General features: G+C 41.1%; 1 protein-coding gene across 1 annotated transcript; it reads right to left on the bottom strand.

Moving 5' to 3' along the window:
* Positions 1 to 355: 355 nt before the first annotated feature.
* Positions 356 to 18,426, bottom strand: POPDC3 (popeye domain cAMP effector 3). The gene is made up of 4 exons (XM_037064956.1): positions 18,227 to 18,426; positions 3,506 to 4,239; positions 2,115 to 2,223; positions 356 to 1,171 (listed from the first exon to the last, which is right to left on the bottom strand). The coding sequence occupies exons 2-4, from the start codon at positions 3,988 to 3,990 to the stop codon at positions 890 to 892; spliced, it is 876 nt and encodes a 291-aa protein (XP_036920851.1). The 5' UTR covers positions 3,991 to 4,239; positions 18,227 to 18,426; the 3' UTR covers positions 356 to 889.
* Between the last annotated feature and the right edge of the window lie 445 nt (positions 18,427 to 18,871).

Here is an 18,871-nt window from a genome sequence, read left to right on the forward strand (position 1 = left end):
AAACCAGTTTTCCAAAACTAGGGATCAGATCTGTGACTGAGGATCTCTTTCTAAAGTTCTTCTTTACAAAGCTGCCAGAGTGGCTGGAAGGCAGACTCTCTTATTTGTTTGGTGGGGGAGCATTCGCTAAACGCCCCTCACACTCCAGTCAAACCACTCACACTTGCCCTTTCAGCTAAGTGCGTGAAATAAATACAGAGTGCAACATTTTTACTATTTCTTTATGGGTATTCTTTTTACTCAGTAATTATTATCATTTTTGTTCTCCATCAAATGTCTCTTTTAGAATGTGTTACTGTAAAGATTAAGTCGATGAACGATGTGTAGCAACAGAACAGGCTTCAACACTGGCATATTATCATCTCTTGTTTATTCTGCTTTCTAGGCACATTAAGTAACTTCACATTGAACTAAATAATTGCAGCCCACCACAACAATCCATCTTGCTTTCATCAGAGGTTGTAGGAAAAAGTGAGCTCCGGAAACTCAGACGTGTTTCCACATCAGTCCACTCTCCTGCTGAGAGTGCCCACTGGCTGCTTCGAGAGAAGCAGCAGCTAACTTAATGGGGCAAGAGAACAGATTTGAATAAATCTGAGGAAATAGCTGAGAATGCACCGTTTCATTCTCCCAGTTCTGATGCAGAAAAGCACAAACTGCCCATATTCATCCTCCCCACATTTAGCCAAATGAGAAACACAGAAAAATTGGCAGAATTTATTCATAATGCAGAAGTTGAGATGAGTAAAACAGTGGGCAAATGGTGTCTTGCCTCTCAGTTTGATTTATAAAAATATGAGTGGACTCAATTTTCTTTGTTTTGCCATTTAATTTTGGGGAAGGATGAAGAGAGTCTTATTTTATAATTACAAAACTTCAGACTTCAATGTCATTTGTCACAATATTGTTTGGAATTCTGAAAATGTCTTATCAGGGGTGACCTGGGCTTTTCAGGACTTGAAAGTTGATAGAAGTTGGGTAACCGAATATCGTAGTGGTATCTTTTTCCTATGTACACCCTGTCATTCAAGGCATAGAGTTTATCTGCAATGTCACTGCCAATTAAAACTGAAAACAGACGGGAGATGTAACGATGCTGAGCGAAGAGCAAATACAATTTCTTTCTCCTCCAAGACACATACCGGCAATCAGTTTCTGCTGTGAGGGTTACCTAAAAAAAATAAATAAGTAAAACCACATATAAATAAGGATCAGGGAACAAGAAAAGCTCTGCCACATTTTTTGTGCCCCAAATTTAAAATAAATTTTCCTTCTGCTTTTTTTAAGGTTAAAAGAGCTCATTGACCCCCCAAATTCATGACTATATATAAAGTTTATAACATGAACAGTCACAAGATTGTGCCCATCTCAAATTTATCTGTTTTCTGAGTTCCGATATCTATATTTTGCATTTCACTGAAGCGAGACCTCCTTATACTAAAATATAAAGTTGGCTAATGTTAGAGAAGTATTTCCGAGTAAGTACTGAGGACTGTGGACATTTAAGCCTGATCCAGTTTCAGTAGTACAAAATAGAATTTATTTACCTATTCTGCATAGGTACATGAATTTGTATTTGTAAACACACACACATATGGTGCAGTATTAATCATATGGAAACAGAATATACTATAACAGATTGAACCTACTGAACTTATTATCCTTCAAAACTACCAGACATGGGCAGCAGAGCATAGATAGGAGGTTTAGCATTTTGTTGCAAACCATCGGCATTTTAAATTTTAAAAAATCACTTACTTTGTAATAAGGGAAGATTTTTTTTCTTGTTTTTTTTTCAACTGTCACAGCAGCAGTGTTTAGGGAACAGTGAGATCTCAATGAATTATATTTTAATTCCCATATATGGAGTTAAGGAAAAAAATCAAGACTATTTCTCATGAACTCCTTTATGTCATATGAAACCCATTCTTCTCCTTGTTGCTGGACCTATAAAGTGACCTTCACTAGCCAGAGTCAGGCAGCTTTGGGGAGTCATGCATGCCGCACAGTACATTCCAGAGTTAAATATAAATTATTCCGCTGTCACCTGCTGCTGTGTTTGTTTATCTGTCTGGAAGAGGCCAAGCTCACCACATGTGCCTGTTATCCCTTACCTGAAAAATGCCTTCCTCCGTGGGTCTCAGTGAGTCCCATTCAGGAGAATCCAGGAACTGGAAGGGGAAAATGTAGTGTAGAAATTCGCCATCAACTGTCACTCTGATCCTACCCAAACACAAAGAATAGCATTTATGAGGAAGGAGAAAGCCAACACATAATTTTGGAGGCAAGGGGAGGGAGCAATATTTCAGGTCTCTGATGACCTTTGTGGCTATAAAAATTTTGAAGGGAAAAATATTAAATTCATACATTATAATAAGTGACAAATCTCCCCTAAGATTCATGTATTGGTGTTCCTCACACAGGTAAAATTTTGGCACACTGGGCAGAATTCATCAGGAAATTCATCAAGCTGTCCATTTATATGTGCACACTTATGCATGTATACTACACTTCAATAAAAAGTTTCAGTGCACTCAGATCTTAAATTCAGTAGAACATTGAAGAACATAAAAGATTACCACTATAAATACCTCTGTAAATTAAATACTTAACCTTTAAAAACATAAATAATCACATTGTTTCCTCCCCCAAACTTTCTGTTCTATATATTATATACATAATATATATTATTTATTTTTATAAAATTGACCATTGAACGACATAGGTTTGAACTGTGCAAGTCCACTTATATGCATTTTTCCAATAAATAATGTAAATATATTTTTTCTTTCTTATAGTTTTATTAATAACAGTTTTTCTCAATCTTAATAGAAAGAATACAGTATATAATGCATATAACATGCAAAATATGTGTTAACTGATTAAGTGATGGGTAAGGCTTCTGGTCAACAATAGGCTATCGGTAAAGTTTCTGGGGAGTCAAAATTTATACATGGATGTTTGGCTGTGTGGGGGCCAGCATCCCTACCTCTGTGTTGTTCAAGGGTCATCTGTCTGTCTGTCTGTCTGTCTATCTATAATGAGGTGCACCCACCTTGCTTCTAGCAAATGGGCAATTGCCAGAAATTACTGAGTTGATCATTACAAAACATAATGTTCTCTATTACTTAAAAGACTGCCCTATGAGAGTCTACAAAATACAAAAGTATTTTGTATGCCAGCATAAGTATTATATTAATTCAAGCTGGCATCATCCTCATAACTTTCAGTAATTAGCTTGGAAACACATAGCATATCCAGATAAATCAATTCATACATTTGATTTCTAAGAAGAAATATCAAGGCTCTGGATTATTTCTTGCTTCAGGCAAATAGTACCATGTACTCTGAATGCCTATGTGCATGACTTGTATGTCAGGGGCTTTCCCACACCACAGGGTGTTAAATGCACATAGGACTACACTACCCTGATATAGAAATGTAGCAGAAAGGAAGAGAAGCTAATAATTAGAAGAAAAGACATTCAAGCACCAAGAGTACAAACCTTCCTGAAATAAGCAGAGAGAGTTTATCAATGGAGGTTTTCCCCTGCATGGCATAACAGTGCTCCTTTTCCAAAGTGACCACTTCAGAGCTCAGAGCAATCGTTCTGAAGACAGGCAAAGAGGTCCCCAGAGGCTGGAAAAGGGAGCTATACAACAGCTGGAATTCTCGGGCAAAGGTTATGCTGCGCACTTGATATGCAATATGAACAAACTGCATGAAGCAGATAATAAAGAGTACAAAGTTCCAGGAAAAGATGTCGGCTGCACAGATATCTACCCAAGCCCAGACAGCAGAGCAGAGAAAACCCAACCCCAGCAAACTGAAGACATAAAGGTGTCCGAAGAATCCACTGCCACCCATGAAACCTACTACAAATAAAATACTGGCAAGATGATAAATAGCTCCTTCAGCCTCTTGCTTCCAGGATGTGCAGACGGGGTGTTCATCTATCAGGTTCTTCCATAAAGTTAAATTTTTTTCCATGGCTGTATTACCATCTGGTTCACTTTCCTGTTGATGTTAGATGATATCAAAGTGAGTAATTAAGTCCTTTGCTTCTCCATCATCCAAGTTTTGCCAAATCTTCACAAAACCAGAGAAAGCCTGGACAGGAGTTGCTGTGATTAAGGGTGTGCAGTGTATGGATCTTGGAAAATAAAGAATCTCATGCTGCGTCTGTGAGTCCATCTGGGCTCCTGATTTAGATGCAGTCCACTAATATTTTGTGGTTTCCTGTGCAAAAACACCCAAAAAGAATCTAATTAAACAAGGAGAATTGAGACATATATTTAATGAATCACCAGCATTACTTATTCAAGGTAAAGTCTTATTTTCAATAAAGTTATAATATTTAAGCACCAATGCGATCAAGTGTTACATTTCTAGAATAAAGAAAGAATATTTCTAGAATACACTTATTAATAATAACAAATTATTAACAGACATTTTCATATTTGTTCAGATTAACTAACTACATATTTTTTCAAGGGAGTTAAGTGCTATAATCAGCTAGTTTCCATAACAGTAGTTCAATATACTTCAGAATCACTTAAGACAGTGACTAAAAGTGCAGATTCATAGATTGTTTCCAAGACATACTGACTCAGAATCTTCTATGGTGGGGGGTGGGGGGCAGGGTACTATGTGTTGGAATTTAGAATGAGGTGCCCACAAGATTTTGTGCATCAATCCATGGCCCTCCGTGGCCCACCTTTGAGAGGTACTATTTGACAACATTTGAATGAGAGAGGCCCAGTAGTTTATCTCAGACCACTGGGCGGGGACAGCGCAGAACAGCAGCACAGAACCTGTGCACTGGGTTCCATCCTGCGGCCTCTCCTGGATGCTTTAAATGAGGCACTTTACAGAGTTCTAATAAACAAATAAACATAAGAAACACATAACCGAAGTCAGATCACATAGTAGACTGTAAAATGTTTAGTGACTTAGGTAAATATTATTTGAGAAATATAAATGCAGTTCTACCTTACCATATTAGAGGCTATTTCAGATGAAAGGTTGCATCCTTATAACTAAATAAACATTGAAATTCCTGCTACTTGCATATTTATTTACCAGATGGTCAAAATGTTACCGACTTGTTTCCCTACACATACATTCTCTACCCTTTCAGCCATATGGTAAAAATGCTAATATGTGATCTGAGTCACATATTTAACCGCGATGAAGAGCTGTAGGGTATGTGTCATTTACCACCAGTTTTCTTAACAATAAATATGTCATTGTGAAGCATTCATTAGATTGATTCTTTCTCACAATTAACATTCAAAACCCTTGAACTTCTGTGCTATATTTAGTGTTATTTTTGAGACAGATTATTTCCAGAACACCTGTTAATAAAAGATCAGGTTTCACAGAAAAAATATACACACAGAGGTGAAAATGACTTAGCTGAAGTTGGAAAAAAAGGAACAGTGTAATCAACAGCAGAACTAGAGAGAAAGATGCTGCTGCTGCTGAAGTTCTGATTCTTCCCCTGGATTGGGGTTCTTTGCTCAGCAAGTAATGCCTTGAAGAATGCTACCAGGTGAATCATTAACAGAAGCAATAATAATAATGATGATGATGATGACATAGACTTATAACTTATTGTGATATTGTTTTTACTCAACTTGCTTTCAAATACACTTCAAACAGTCTGCCTCACCTGAATTACTGCCTCTTCCCGACCCTGTGAGACCATGAGATTTAAGGCAGACTGGCCCCTGAACAGGTTTAACTTCTCATCTTTTAAATAAATCAGAAAATTTTATACTACTGGATAGTCAAAGAAAAATTTTAAAAATATCATGGGTAGCGAGAACTGGGAAATACCAAGCTGCAAATGTCAATCTCCCGCTGTTTTACTTCTAAAACATCGGTATTTTCCATCAATCACTTCCTCAGGATACCAAACATAACTTCTAATGCCAATGTTAAAGAGCACTGCTAGCGGAGCTATGAACTTTGGTTCGAACGTCCTTAAAAATTTATAATCCTTGACAAGATGTTAAAATGATCCTAATGGGGAAAGGCCATATACACTGTCTGTGGCGGTTCAGAAGGGAGCTTATGGATATTTAGTCCCCTTAATATCTTGACGTGGGGGACACACTGGGTTGTGTACCCTCAGAGTATGACCTGCTATGGTCACGAGAGGAAATGTGCTTTGGGTCTTTCCCAGTTGGCTTCCGTTTCAGTAAGCCGCTACCAAGCCATCGTCTATCCTTGACCCTGTCTCACTGCCCTGATTACATTACTCCGCACCCAGCCTTTCTCCGCTTGGTGTGTTTTCATTCAGTCACCAAAACAGATGCACTTTATTAGAAGAGGAAGGAAGTGACAGGGGCAGGTGAGGAGCATGAGTGTCCCTTTGGTGTGTGCCAGCTGTGCTAGATGGATGTTGAACATGATTCATCAACCAACTGTGAGAGGCTTGTAGGCCTTACGTCACGGTTTGGGGTAAACAAACACCAGACTGCCAAAGTGACACAACGGGTGTATTAAGCAATGAAATCAATCTTCCCTACAAAAGAAGTTAGCATATGGTGATACAAATGATGGAGACAAGCTTAAATGCAAATAAACATAATAATTCCAAGTACCAGCCCCCAGCAGCCAAGGCCCCCTTTCAAGCCTGTCAGTTGGATATTAATGTGTTGGGAGACCAAAGTGGGATATTCTGCTAGAACTGGTTTGCCAGGAAAATAATGACCCTGACACTGGATATTTAAGACCTGCTCTATCCACCTGTACTGTTCAATCTATAATGCTTGGAATACTGCCAGGGATGAAGGCATAGAAAGCCACTCATGGAATGATTTGCCCTATAATCATTTAACATCAACTAATTTTCCCCTCTTAGAATCTGAAATTCTTAATGGACAAGGAGAAATGTTTTTGTATTTCTAACCCCTGGTACCCAAGGGCTGTCGACCAAATACACTGGCATAGAGGCTCTGGATTCCCAGTCTCGACCCAGTTTAATGGACCGTCTAACATCTTCTGTCACTTAGGGGACAGAAGTGGGGGAGATCCCAACATCCAAGACACTTCAGTACAAAGACACTAAGGAAGTGAGACATCACTTGTTTGAAATGTCTGGCACAACTACAAATTCATAGGGGAATCCTTTTGGCTTCTTACAACCTTAAGCTCCCTAAGAGAAGTGGCTGAATTACTGACCTGATTAAAAACTTTGGTAACTGGTGGTATTGAGTAAGTTGTGGTTGCTAGGCAACCTAAAAGTTCAAAATCCCATCAATATTCTTCTCATTGATTGGAATCAGATCCTAACTTTGGTATGTGTTCCATATGTGAAACAGTCATTCACCTAAAGTTGGCTTTCTGTACTTACCCTCGAGGAGATGTACTTGTTCAGCAACTATGTGCCAAGCATATTCAAAAAGTCATCTCACTTAACCTTCACAAGAACCTTCACAATGAGGAAGGGACTATTATATCCATTGTACAGATGAGAAAATAGAAACTCAGTGAAGGTAAATAAGTTGTTTCAGTTCACATTGTTAAGATCGGAACTAAGATTCCAACCAGGTCTGCCTGACTCTGAAGTTCACAATTTAAAACCACTTCATTCTGCTTCCACAGTACCAGGTTTCAGAAGACATAGGCTTCAGTTTCCTCCCTGCTACTTAGAGCAGCTCAGGAATGTTTATTTGTCAGTGAAACAGGCAATGTAACCTATTCCATCCTCTCTAAAGGGTCCTGGAAGGTTCAAGTGAGAAAATACATACTAAAAACTCTTGGCAAAATTTTAAGTAAACAGCAGTACCATAACCCTACTTGTTGCTTGTATGTGACAGAGCCAAGTCATTCAGAGAAGATAGTTTTAAAAACGATTTCTTTCCTCCCAGAGGACTGCAACTGAAGATAGAGATATAAATGGTCCCTTTTGGCTGCTGTCCATCTTTAAGTTAATAAATTCTAAGTTTACTTATTCCTTAGGGGTGATCCCTGTTATTCTTCCCTACCTTGTGTCCTGACCTCCTATTATTGGTAGGTGTAGACCTATAACCAACCCACCCTTGAGTCTTCACTTTCCAAATGCCAAGAAGCCAGTTATTGGAAGCCACCAACAATCTTCTAGACCTTAGGTTAGACTTCAGAACTTCCCAGGAGGTGCCCTCAGATTACCTGCATCAGAATCAGCTGGGTGGCCCGTTAAAAATGACCCTTCCCTGGCTCCATCCTGGCACTACTGAGCCAGGAAGGGACCCAGAAAGATGACTTTCTAATGAGCTCCCAGTTGATTCTTCTGCACATTGATGTTTGGGAGCCATTATTTTTATGTTGCTCTTGAAAGGTCTCTGAATCATCATTGCTTGTTTGCAGGGCCTCTGCTTTGACCACTCCTGTCGACCACTGGGCTGTCTTTCCAGGCCAATCACTCAGTGCATTGCTCTCTGCTCTCTCGTTGTCTGTCCTGGGCTGTAATACCAGTGTTAGCACACCACACTGCTGCACACTTGGTCCATTTCACATTATTCCTGAGGAGAAGGAATCTGGTCTTAACGGTACCCCTAAATAGGTGATTTTTCTATTTCTAGACCTCTTTCCTCATGGTAAGGTGAAGAAATTGGACAAAATAATATGAGGTCCCTTTAGCCCTAAAATAACAGGACTCTATGTGGGCTCAGCTTTAGTCATGTTGAATCTGATGCCCTCAGTCTAAATTCACAGCAGAAGATAAGAAGCAAGATGGACACTTTTAACAGTCACTATTACACTGGGCAACAGTGAATACAGACTGGGGTTGGCAAGATTATCCGGAAAGGTAGTACAGAGAGAGATGAGAGTCAATGTTAAGTGCTCAAGACCAGGAGCCTTTGATGATGCTGGAGCACTGTGCGGTCCAACATGGGGCCACCAGCCGCCTGCGGCTGTGAGGACCTGAAATGTGCCCGGTCTGCACATTATCCACACATGAGGTGTACTGGGCATGGTGGATTCTGAAGACTTAATACAAAAATAAAGAGTATGTCATGAGTAATTTCTATATTGATTTCATGTTGAAATGATAATGTTTTGGAAATACTGGGTTAAACAAAACATCACTAAGGTTAATTTTGTCCATTTCTTTCTTTTGTAATGGTCCTACTGGAAAAGTTAAAATTGCACATGTGGCTTGCGTTTTATTTCTCTAGGACTGTGCTGGTCTAGAATCTTTCAAGCAGCACTGAGAGGAAATGAAAAGACTTGGCATGATGCTGTGCGAACAGGGCATATGTATAATGTATAAGTATATAAATACAGAAGAATTATCTAAGATTAAGTTGATATAAATGTAAATGATATTGGCTCCAATATTCATTTGTTCCAGTCAGTCAGATGTTATCCATGGCATAGATGTCACCATCTGGTGTCTGCCTACGTAGATGGCCAACCCCGTCATAGCACTTGGCCTTTATTTTGCTTTTTCTTTTTGCCTTGCAATTCCACTTTCCAAGCAATTATATTGCATAGTTTTTCTGTCTCATTTTCATCTTCTGGTGATACCTCATGGAATACACTGGAAATCCTAGACAGATACTCTCCTGAGTTTTATACTGCAGATTCATTGACTTTCTGGATCCTATGGGGTCCACGCCAGCCTTGCTTTTCACATATCACATGAGTCTCTTCATGCACCACAAGGCTCCTAGGCTGGAGCGTGCCTTTGACCTTCTCATACCAATGAGAGCTTGGCTCCTTTTGAGACTTGAGCAAATTAGAGAACATGCCTACAGGCTGTGATTCTCACATCTCAGCCAAAGTCACATTTGATTATCTCCAGCCATGCATGCTTTTTCACTTTCTCAAGTCTAAGATGGTCCCCAAGATTCCTGCCCCACTGGTGTGCACACCCTGTAATACCATCTGCTTGAGTGTGCAGAACCTGTGAATGGGACAGATGCTGCCTTGTTTAGGTAACAACATTATATGGCAAATGATGCTGAAATAGTCACTCCTGTAACTATGTTAAGTCATATAAGACTCCACTGTAGGACTGGAGAGGGATTGGAAATTAGAGAGACATATTCTTACTGACCTAGAAGAAAGCAAACACCATATTGTGAACCTCCCATGGGGGCCACAAGGCAAGGGATTACAGGCAGTCTTTGTGAACTACCAGAAGTTCCCAACCACTAGTTACCAAGGTAATGGGGAACTTCAGCCCTACAACCACAAGGAGCTGAATTCTGAGAAGCAACTCAAAGCTTGGAAGCGGACCCTGGATTCCAAATGAGGAGCACAGTGGCGTGGATGACTCCTGAATTGCAGGCGTGGAAGACCCTGAGCAGCAGACCCACTTCAGCCACGCCTGGACTCCAGGGCCACCAAAACTATGGGATAATAACCTGCTGTTTTAAGTGACTGAGCTTGTGGTAATTTGTAACAAAGCAATAGAAAATGAATATACACATAATTATGAGTACTCACTACACATGAGGCTTTCCATTAATCTAATAATCTACATTTTATAGTGAACTTGGAACACCGGTCGATGGAGAAGACACACAATCCTGGCTAGATTTAGACCGAGACAATCAGGTGAGAGTGGCTCTCCAGTAATATCTGGGAAACAAGACACTATGAGGGGCCCTAGGACTTTCAAGCCCATTTAAATTCACTGTTGTTCCCAGCACCACTTTACAGTTTTTACTTGGCCCCAACACCATTCATTAAGCATTTAGACACATGGACAACTTCAAGAATAGTTATGTCATTTGTAACTAAGTTTGTGGTAACTTGTTACTAAGTTTGTTACCACAAACTTAGTCACTTGAAACGGCATCAATTTATTATCTCTGAAATTCCTGGAATACTGTGTCTCCTTGGTGGACTTTCAGCTTAGTCAGTTCTTTGTAAAACTGAGCCATGTGTATAGGGCAAAAACTTGACATCTCAGACACATCCAGAGACTAACACGCAGAAGACAGCCCACAGGTACTCAGAACAAATGGCTCTGTAATTCTCGAATTGTGTGACTCCACCAAGTTCAGATGAGTTGAGCAATGGGAAGTGCAATGTTCTTAACCCTCATATACCACTATTACTACTACTACTGGCATCTAACATTGACTGAGCATTTGCTTACCATGTTTCTAAGAACCCTAAAATATTGTGTCATTTAAACCTTACAAATTTTTGAACTAGGTAGTGGTATTGTCCCCATTTTACAGATGAGAAAAACTGAGGTATAGAGAATGAAGTCAGTTGCCTAAGGATACACAAATGACAAAGCCCAGATTCAGTGCCAGGCAGGTACCTGCTCTCTTAACCACCAAACCATACAGCTTCATTTACAGTTTAAATCTAAATATGGATTTACTGCACTACATCAACAGCTTTCTTGTGTATTCTCCCTTCAGATCAAGATTCAGTGAATTTAAATGTCTTCTTATGACATCACAATTTCTCAAGCCACAGAGGGATCGAAGGGTGGGACCTACGTTGAATCATTGACTCTATAATTCCCACTTTGGAAAAAGAGCACCAAACCTCTCTTTCTCAAGCTTGTCCTTTGACTGCTTTCACTCAACCATCCGCATGCTCTGCTTCAAGTTCTTCTGACTTCTCCATGTCCTGGAAAAGGCTAAAGGGGCTAGCAGGAAGCTGTTCACTTTGAATCAGCTGCTACTATGTCAGAACCTCACCAGAGGTTCCTGGTGAAAGATGCCAAGAGAAATGGATTCAAGTGGATTTAATGGATACATTAAACAGCTTTTGATTGATGAGTCAAGGGTGGACACCTTCCTTTCCCTCTCCTCCAGGTGACCTCCATTCAGCAAATTAACTCACTTTTTCTGTGCTTACGTTAGTTAAGATTCTCATGTTTCTTCCTGGCAAACACATCTAACAAGTTCATGCGTACTAGCTAATTGTCTATAATCTTCTCTAGTTTTTTTTTTTTTTTTCTGGCTAACTAACCAGGTGGACCACACACCAGGGTCAGCGGTGTTTGGAATCGCCAAACCAGCCACTACTAAAACTAAAAAGAGCACTTCTGCAGGGTGTGTGGATTTCTTCCAAGGCCTTTATGTAGAGACAGAGCTTTCTCTTTGCTTGTGAGAAAGATCGCTCACTGTTTGGTGCTCAATCCACATGCTCAACAATCTTCATTTCTTCTATTTCTTTCAGCCTTATTGTTACTGACTTTGCAGAGCTTGAAGTTACTTCAGCCATAGGTGTTTCTTTTATTTCTGTGTCATTGCCTCTCACGACCCACATTGTGGGTCATTCCCTTATTCCTGCAGCTCAGGAAATAGCACGTAGTCCCATGGCTTTTTAAAAATGTTTATCTCAAGCTTCTCTTCAGTATTGAAGCTTTCCCTTGTCATCCACTATTTGGCACTTTTGAACCCAGATGTTTAGGCATTCTTGGGACGCTGAATAACTGTCTTTATATAGGAAAGTTCACAAGTGCCAAAGCACAGCAAAACAGTCTTTCAGGGTAACATGTGGCGAGCCCAGGAAGGCGGTAGATGTTTGAGGTGTGTGTACATTTGCTTTTTCGTGTATTCCTACACGGCTCAGGTCAGCTGGCTGCAGTTTAATGTGTTCACCTGGTGTTTTTGCTGAGTCAATAGTGCTAAGCAAGTGCAAAATTCACGTTACGCTCAAATTGTTCCCTAATATTTCAGTTGCATTAGAATTATGCTTGTTTTAGAAACAAACATTAAGCATAACTGACTGTATCATTAACTTTCAAATAGCCTGAGGGAAATGATATTAATATATGCAACAATTCAATAAATCCCTGCCCTCACGGAGCTTGCATTTTTTTAATTTAATTATTCTTCAAGTACAGTTTTCTGTCTTTTACTCCCATCCCAGCCCACCCCCCAGTGCTCCCCACCTCTCTGCCATTTCCACCCCCCTTAGTTGTTGTCCATGTGTCCTTTATACTAGTTCCTGTAAATCCTTCCCCTTTCCCCCCTGAAATTCCCTCCCTTCTCCCCCCTGGTCACTGTCCCCCTGTTCTCTATCAGTGTCTTTGTTTTTATTTTGCTTGCTTGTTTATTTTGTTGTTTAGCTTCCTGTTAAAGGTGATATCACATGGTACTTGTTTTTCAACCCCTGGCTTATTTCACTCAGCATAATGCTTTCCAGTTCCATCCATGTTGTTGCAAAGGGTAGGAGCTCCTTCTTTCTTTCTGCTGCATAGAATTCCATTGTGTATATGTACCATAATTTTTAATTTTTAATTTTTAATTTATTTATCTTTAGGGAGGAAAGGAAAGAGAGAAGGAGAGAAATATCAATGTATGGTTGCCTCTTGTGAGTCCCCTGCTGGGAACTGGCCTGCTGCAACCCAGGCATGTGCCCTGACTGGGAATCGAACCGCAATCGTGTGATTCGCAGGCCCACACTCAATCCACTGAGCTACACCAGCCAGGGCTGTACCATATTTTTTTTATCCATTCATTTACTGACAGGCACCTAGGTTGCTTCCAAATCTTGGCTATTGTAAATTGTGCTGCTATGAACATTGGGGTGCATAGGTTCTTTGGGATTGGTGTTTTAGGGTTCTTAGTATATAATCCCAGCAGTGGAATTGCTGGGTCAAAAGGCAGGTCCATTTTTAGTTTTCTGAGAAAATTCCATACTGTTTTCCACAGTGGTTGTACCAAAGGTTGCATTTTAGTAAAATTCAAATGGTGACACCAAACCCAGTTTCAAATTGATGAGGTATACTTTAAATAGCTAAAAAAAACTTCTTAGGTACAAATAAATGTAAACTACTTAAAACATGTAAAGTTAGGCATTGCATACTAAGTTTAAATAATTGCTATATTTTGAACTATGGTCTAAAGTCTTAAAAATCAAAATGCAAGATTGTTATTTAGAACTTTGACCAAAGATCAAAATCAAAGAAACCCAAAATATTTTATGTGCCTCTGGAGTAGCACATTGCATATTAATGCATTTGTCTCCTTCTATTTGTATGCATACAAAGAAAGACATACGGAATGGTCTGCACTTAATGTTAAGGATGGTTACTTGTGGGTGCTAGGATGCTACTCTGACTTTCTAAGCGCACATCTGTGTTATTTGCATTCTTTATAATTTTATAAAACAATAAAGTGATTTTACATTAATGAATTTTTTTAAATACAAAGACTTCAAAGGATATAATAAGAACCTATGAGCTCAACAACCAGAATTCACAAACATCAACATTCTCATATTTTTAGGTCTTTTTTATAATAAAAAATTCCAAAAAAACCTGAAGATCACCATGGATTGTTCTCCAGTTCCATTCCCTGACCACTCCCTTTATAAGTATACTTGTGTTTATCCTTCTAGTCTACAGAGTAATTTTAAAAGTTGCAATTTAAAATGAAATGCAAGATTAGAAATGTATCTTATAATGTGTTTTTTCAGAACCACACTTAATTATTTCTGATGAATAATTTTAAACAGGTACAAAAACAGAAAATATAGTACATAGTAAATCCCCACATACCCATTACCCAGATTCAACAATTATGAGCATTTTGCCAGAGTTTTTTAAAACTAAAAGTAAAAACTATAACCTGTTTATCTTACAGTTTGTTCAGTCAATAAACAAACACCTCCTCAGGAGGACAGGGAAAACTAGGATCAGCTGTGCTCATACCATGTGCCAGGCACTAGGTCTGTCATACACCTGCCCATTCAGGAATCACAGCAACTCTGCGACTTAATTACTGTAGTGTCCTCAGCATTGTTCCGAGTGGAAAATGAGGCTCGGAGAGATGAAGATTCTTCCACAGCCTTAGTCAGTTGCTTATCTTTCATCAACTTAAACTCTCCCACCCCCCAACTTCAGAGTGCTCGTGAGATTCACTAGGGGTTATTATTCTGATGAAGTCTCACTTTGGGTCTCCAAAAATTAGTCCTTGATTCTCCGGGTTTGAGGACGATCCAACATTACTACAGGGACTTTAAGTTAGAAACTTTTGGCTATTTAATTTAGAAATACTTGTTATACCTTTGACTTTAAGACATTTTCCTTAGATAAAAGAAATATTTCCCCAAAAAATCTATTTAATAATTCAATATACTTTTGTAAATTCTTATATACTCTCTGTAAGTCATAATCCCAGCTGACCAATAACTATAATTACAAAAAACAATTTCAATCACAACTTGCAGGCTTGTAAACCGATCGTGGGTATTTTCCAAAGCAGTTTTGAAACCTCCTGACTGTGAGGTTGCTTACGTGTTGCTATGCTCATATACACCAGCATATGTTTCGTAACTATTCTTGATTTTTCCTGCAGACTATCACAAAGTAAGCACACATGAATGCTCCAGTGTGTCAGCTCTATTAGTCAGTCTGGTGGTAAGAAGCATGGGATTTTTGTTTCCCATGACACATTTTTATTTAATAGCACAGAATATCACCATTTAGAAGCATAGGTTACACAATGATTCAGCTTTTTTGAGAGGCTGAGTAGATGAAAGAAACTCAACTGTTTCTCCCAGTATACATGTATAAAAGTTTCTGACGGATAATGTCTTACTCTTGAGTTCAATTAATGTCAGTATCCCAAGAGAATTTGGGATAGAAAAAGACTTAAAATGCATTTGGGATCAGCAAGATTTCCTCATTTTGCAAATGTGGAAAGAGGTCCAGTTTTTGTTTTGTTTATATTGTGTTTTCACGCAGTTCTTGTTTGGTCTTCTATTGCCACAAAGAAGGATGCCAAGCCACTGTACTGTCACACCAGGGGTATATATGTGGAACAGTCCCCGGTATCAAAAATAACAGAAAAGAAAAGAGCCACCAAACCGTCATATGAACAGAGAGCAAAAATATTTTAAGGCAGCAATAAAACCCAACTACATTGTGTAAGCCTGCAAATTCAAAATACCTAACTACAAGAGTTACAGTAAAAAGTTGGGAAGGAAGATAGTCACAGTCTAAAAGTTTAGTAAATCAAATTAAATTATGTTCAAAAGCGGGCTTCTAATTCTACTTTCCCACTTATTGCATATAGATTTTTTTTTTTTTTACTTTTCACATTTAAAGAAATGTTTAAGCCTGGCTAACACATTTCTTTTTGCCATAGCACTACTACTGCATTTGGATTTTGTGCCTTTACTCTTTTCCTAAAATACAGACCCTTAACTTACATCATACCTCTGTAACTGAGTTGCTGATGAGGTAATTCAAGTGGTTTTCAAATTTCTTTCCTCCCTCCCTTCCTTCCTTACTTTGGCGGCGGGGGGGGGGGTCCCCAAGTAGAGAAAGCGGGTCAGTGTCCCCTTGATGAGGCAGCTTTGTCTTGCTCCAAATCAGTACCCTCCTACCCTGGTCTTGGCCGCCAACAGACGAGGGACAGGAACCTCCCAGTCACTGCGCGATTTCCCCAAGGTGAAACATAAGACTGGGGGTCCCCTTGGACCAGCTTTCTTGCTTGAAAACCCGGCCTTTTCTCTTGGGACTCTAAAGACGCCTGGGGCAAAAGTAGGACCAACAGGATCTGGGGGGTGGATTCGCCTGGAGGACCATTCCAGCCCCGCAGCACCCGAGCTGTGCGCGGCGCCGCCTGGACTCCGGGCTCGCAGTTGGGCTGAGTGGGGCCGCGCGGCGCGGAACACCGGGCGGCGAAGCTCAGGCGCTCCCGGGGTCGGCGGCCTCGAAGTCCCGGTCTCGGGGCGGGGCTAGAGCCGAAGCCGCGCAGGCAAAGTTGTACCACCCGCTGCGAACAGCTCGGGGGAGGCAGCGGCCACCTCGGCCCCACGGTCCCCTTTCTTACCTTTCCTTCCCGGGCCTTGCTCAGNCTATTAGTCAGTCTGGTGGTAAGAAGCATGGGATTTTTGTTTCCCATGACACATTTTTATTTAATAGCACAGAATATCACCATTTAGAAGCATAGGTTACACAATGATTCAGCTTTTTTGAGAGGCTGAGTAGATGAAAGAAACTCAACTGTTTCTCCCAGTATACATGTATAAAAGTTTCTGACGGATAATGTCTTACTCTTGAGTTCAATTAATGTCAGTATCCCAAGAGAATTTGGGATAGAAAAAGACTTAAAATGCATTTGGGATCAGCAAGATTTCCTCATTTTGCAAATGTGGAAAGAGGTCCAGTTTTTGTTTTGTTTATATTTTGTTTTCACGCAGTTCTTGTTTGGTCTTCTATTGCCACAAAGAAGGATGCCAAGCCACTGAACTGTCACACCGGGGGTATATATGTGGAACAGTCCCTGGTATCAAAAATAACAGAAAAGAAAAGAGCCACCAAACCGTCGTATGAACAGAGAGAAAAAATATTTTAAGGCCGCAATAAAACCCAACTACATTGTATAAGCCTGCAAATTCAAAATACCTAACTACAAGAGTTACAGTAAAAAGTTGGGAAGGAAGATAGTCACAGTCTAAAAGTTTAGTAAATCAAATTAAATCATGTTCAAAAGGGGCTTCTAATTCTACTTTCCCACTTATTGCATATAGATTTTTTTTTTTTTTTTTTTTTTTTACTTTTCACATTTAAAGAAATGTTGAAGCCTGGCTAACACATTTCTTTTTGCCATAGCACTACTACTGCATTTGGATTTTGTGCCTTTACTCTTTTCCTAAAATACAGACCCTTAACTTAAATCATACCTCTGTAACTGAGTTGCTGATGAGGTAATTCAGTGGTTTTCAAATTTCTTTCCTCCCTCCCTTCCTTCCTTACTTTGGCGGGGGGGGGGGGGTCCCCAAGTAGAGAAAGCGGGTCAGTGTCCCCTTTGATGAGGCAGCTTTGTCTTGCTCCAAATCAGTACCCTCCTACCCTGGTCTTGGCCGCAACAGACGAGGGACAGGAACCTCCCAGTCACTGCGCGATTTCTCCAAGGTGAAACATAAGACTGGGGGTCCCCTTGGACCAGCTTTCTTGCTTGAAAACCCGGCCTTTTCTCTTGGGACTCCAAAGACGCCTGGGGCAAAAGTAGGACCAACAGGATCTGGGGGGTGGATTCGCCTGGAAGACCATTCCAGCCCCGCAGCACCCGAGCTGTGCGCGGCGCCGCCTGGACTCCGGGCTCGCAGTTGGGCTGAGTGGGGCCGCGCGGCGCGGAACACCGGGCGGCGAAGCTCAGGCGCTCCCGGGGTCGGCGGCCTCGCAGTCCCGGTCTCGGGGCGGGGCTAGAGCCGAAGCCGCGCAGGCAAAGTTGTACCACGCGCTGCGAACAGCTCGGGGGAGGCAGCGGCCACCTTGGCCCCACGGTCCCCTTCTTACCTTTCCTTCCCGGGCCTTGCTCAGAGCTCCTGCCTCGTGCCCGAAGAAGTTTCCCAGCCCCTCGCGCTGGACCCGGGTGACCCGCTCGGAAGCCCCTAGGTCCGAGCTCTCGCTCTCCTCGCCGCCCACTGGGTCGGCTCCCTCCCCGCGCCCGGGCGCGCGGTGACAGCAGGCAGCTCCCGAGCGGCGCGGCGGCGCAGACTGGGGCCGGGCACCGTTGCGCGCCGGGTGGCGCGGCGGGGAGGGTGGGGAGGGCGGCCGCCGCGTCGGGCCTGGGCAGCACAAACCCCAGAGAGCAAACCCCTGCGGCCAACGCTCTGCGGGACTGCTGATAAAACCTAGCGGCAGCTGCGGACAAAGTTTGCAAAGACCAGTTTTCGGAAGTGAACACTGCTCACAGTTACAAATAAACTCGGTATTCGCTGTTACATTAGGCAAAGAGCGATGGAGATGACTACTGGATTGAAAATGTCCCGTAAACCTTCCCTCTCCTACCCTATCCTCCCCTCCCCATCCCCACCACACAGACACACCATACGCTACATGAAATACATAACCAGAGGGGTATGGGGATATTGGATGTATAGGACGAGCAAAGGTTGATCTCTGGATTCATATCAATGAATATCTCAAAAAAGCAATTGG

Source organism: Sturnira hondurensis, unplaced genomic scaffold (genome assembly GCF_014824575.4).
Source record: "Sturnira hondurensis isolate 20B ecotype Veracruz unplaced genomic scaffold, ASM1482457v3 Scaffold0015596, whole genome shotgun sequence".
Classification (NCBI taxonomy): Eukaryota; Metazoa; Chordata; class Mammalia; order Chiroptera; family Phyllostomidae; genus Sturnira; species Sturnira hondurensis.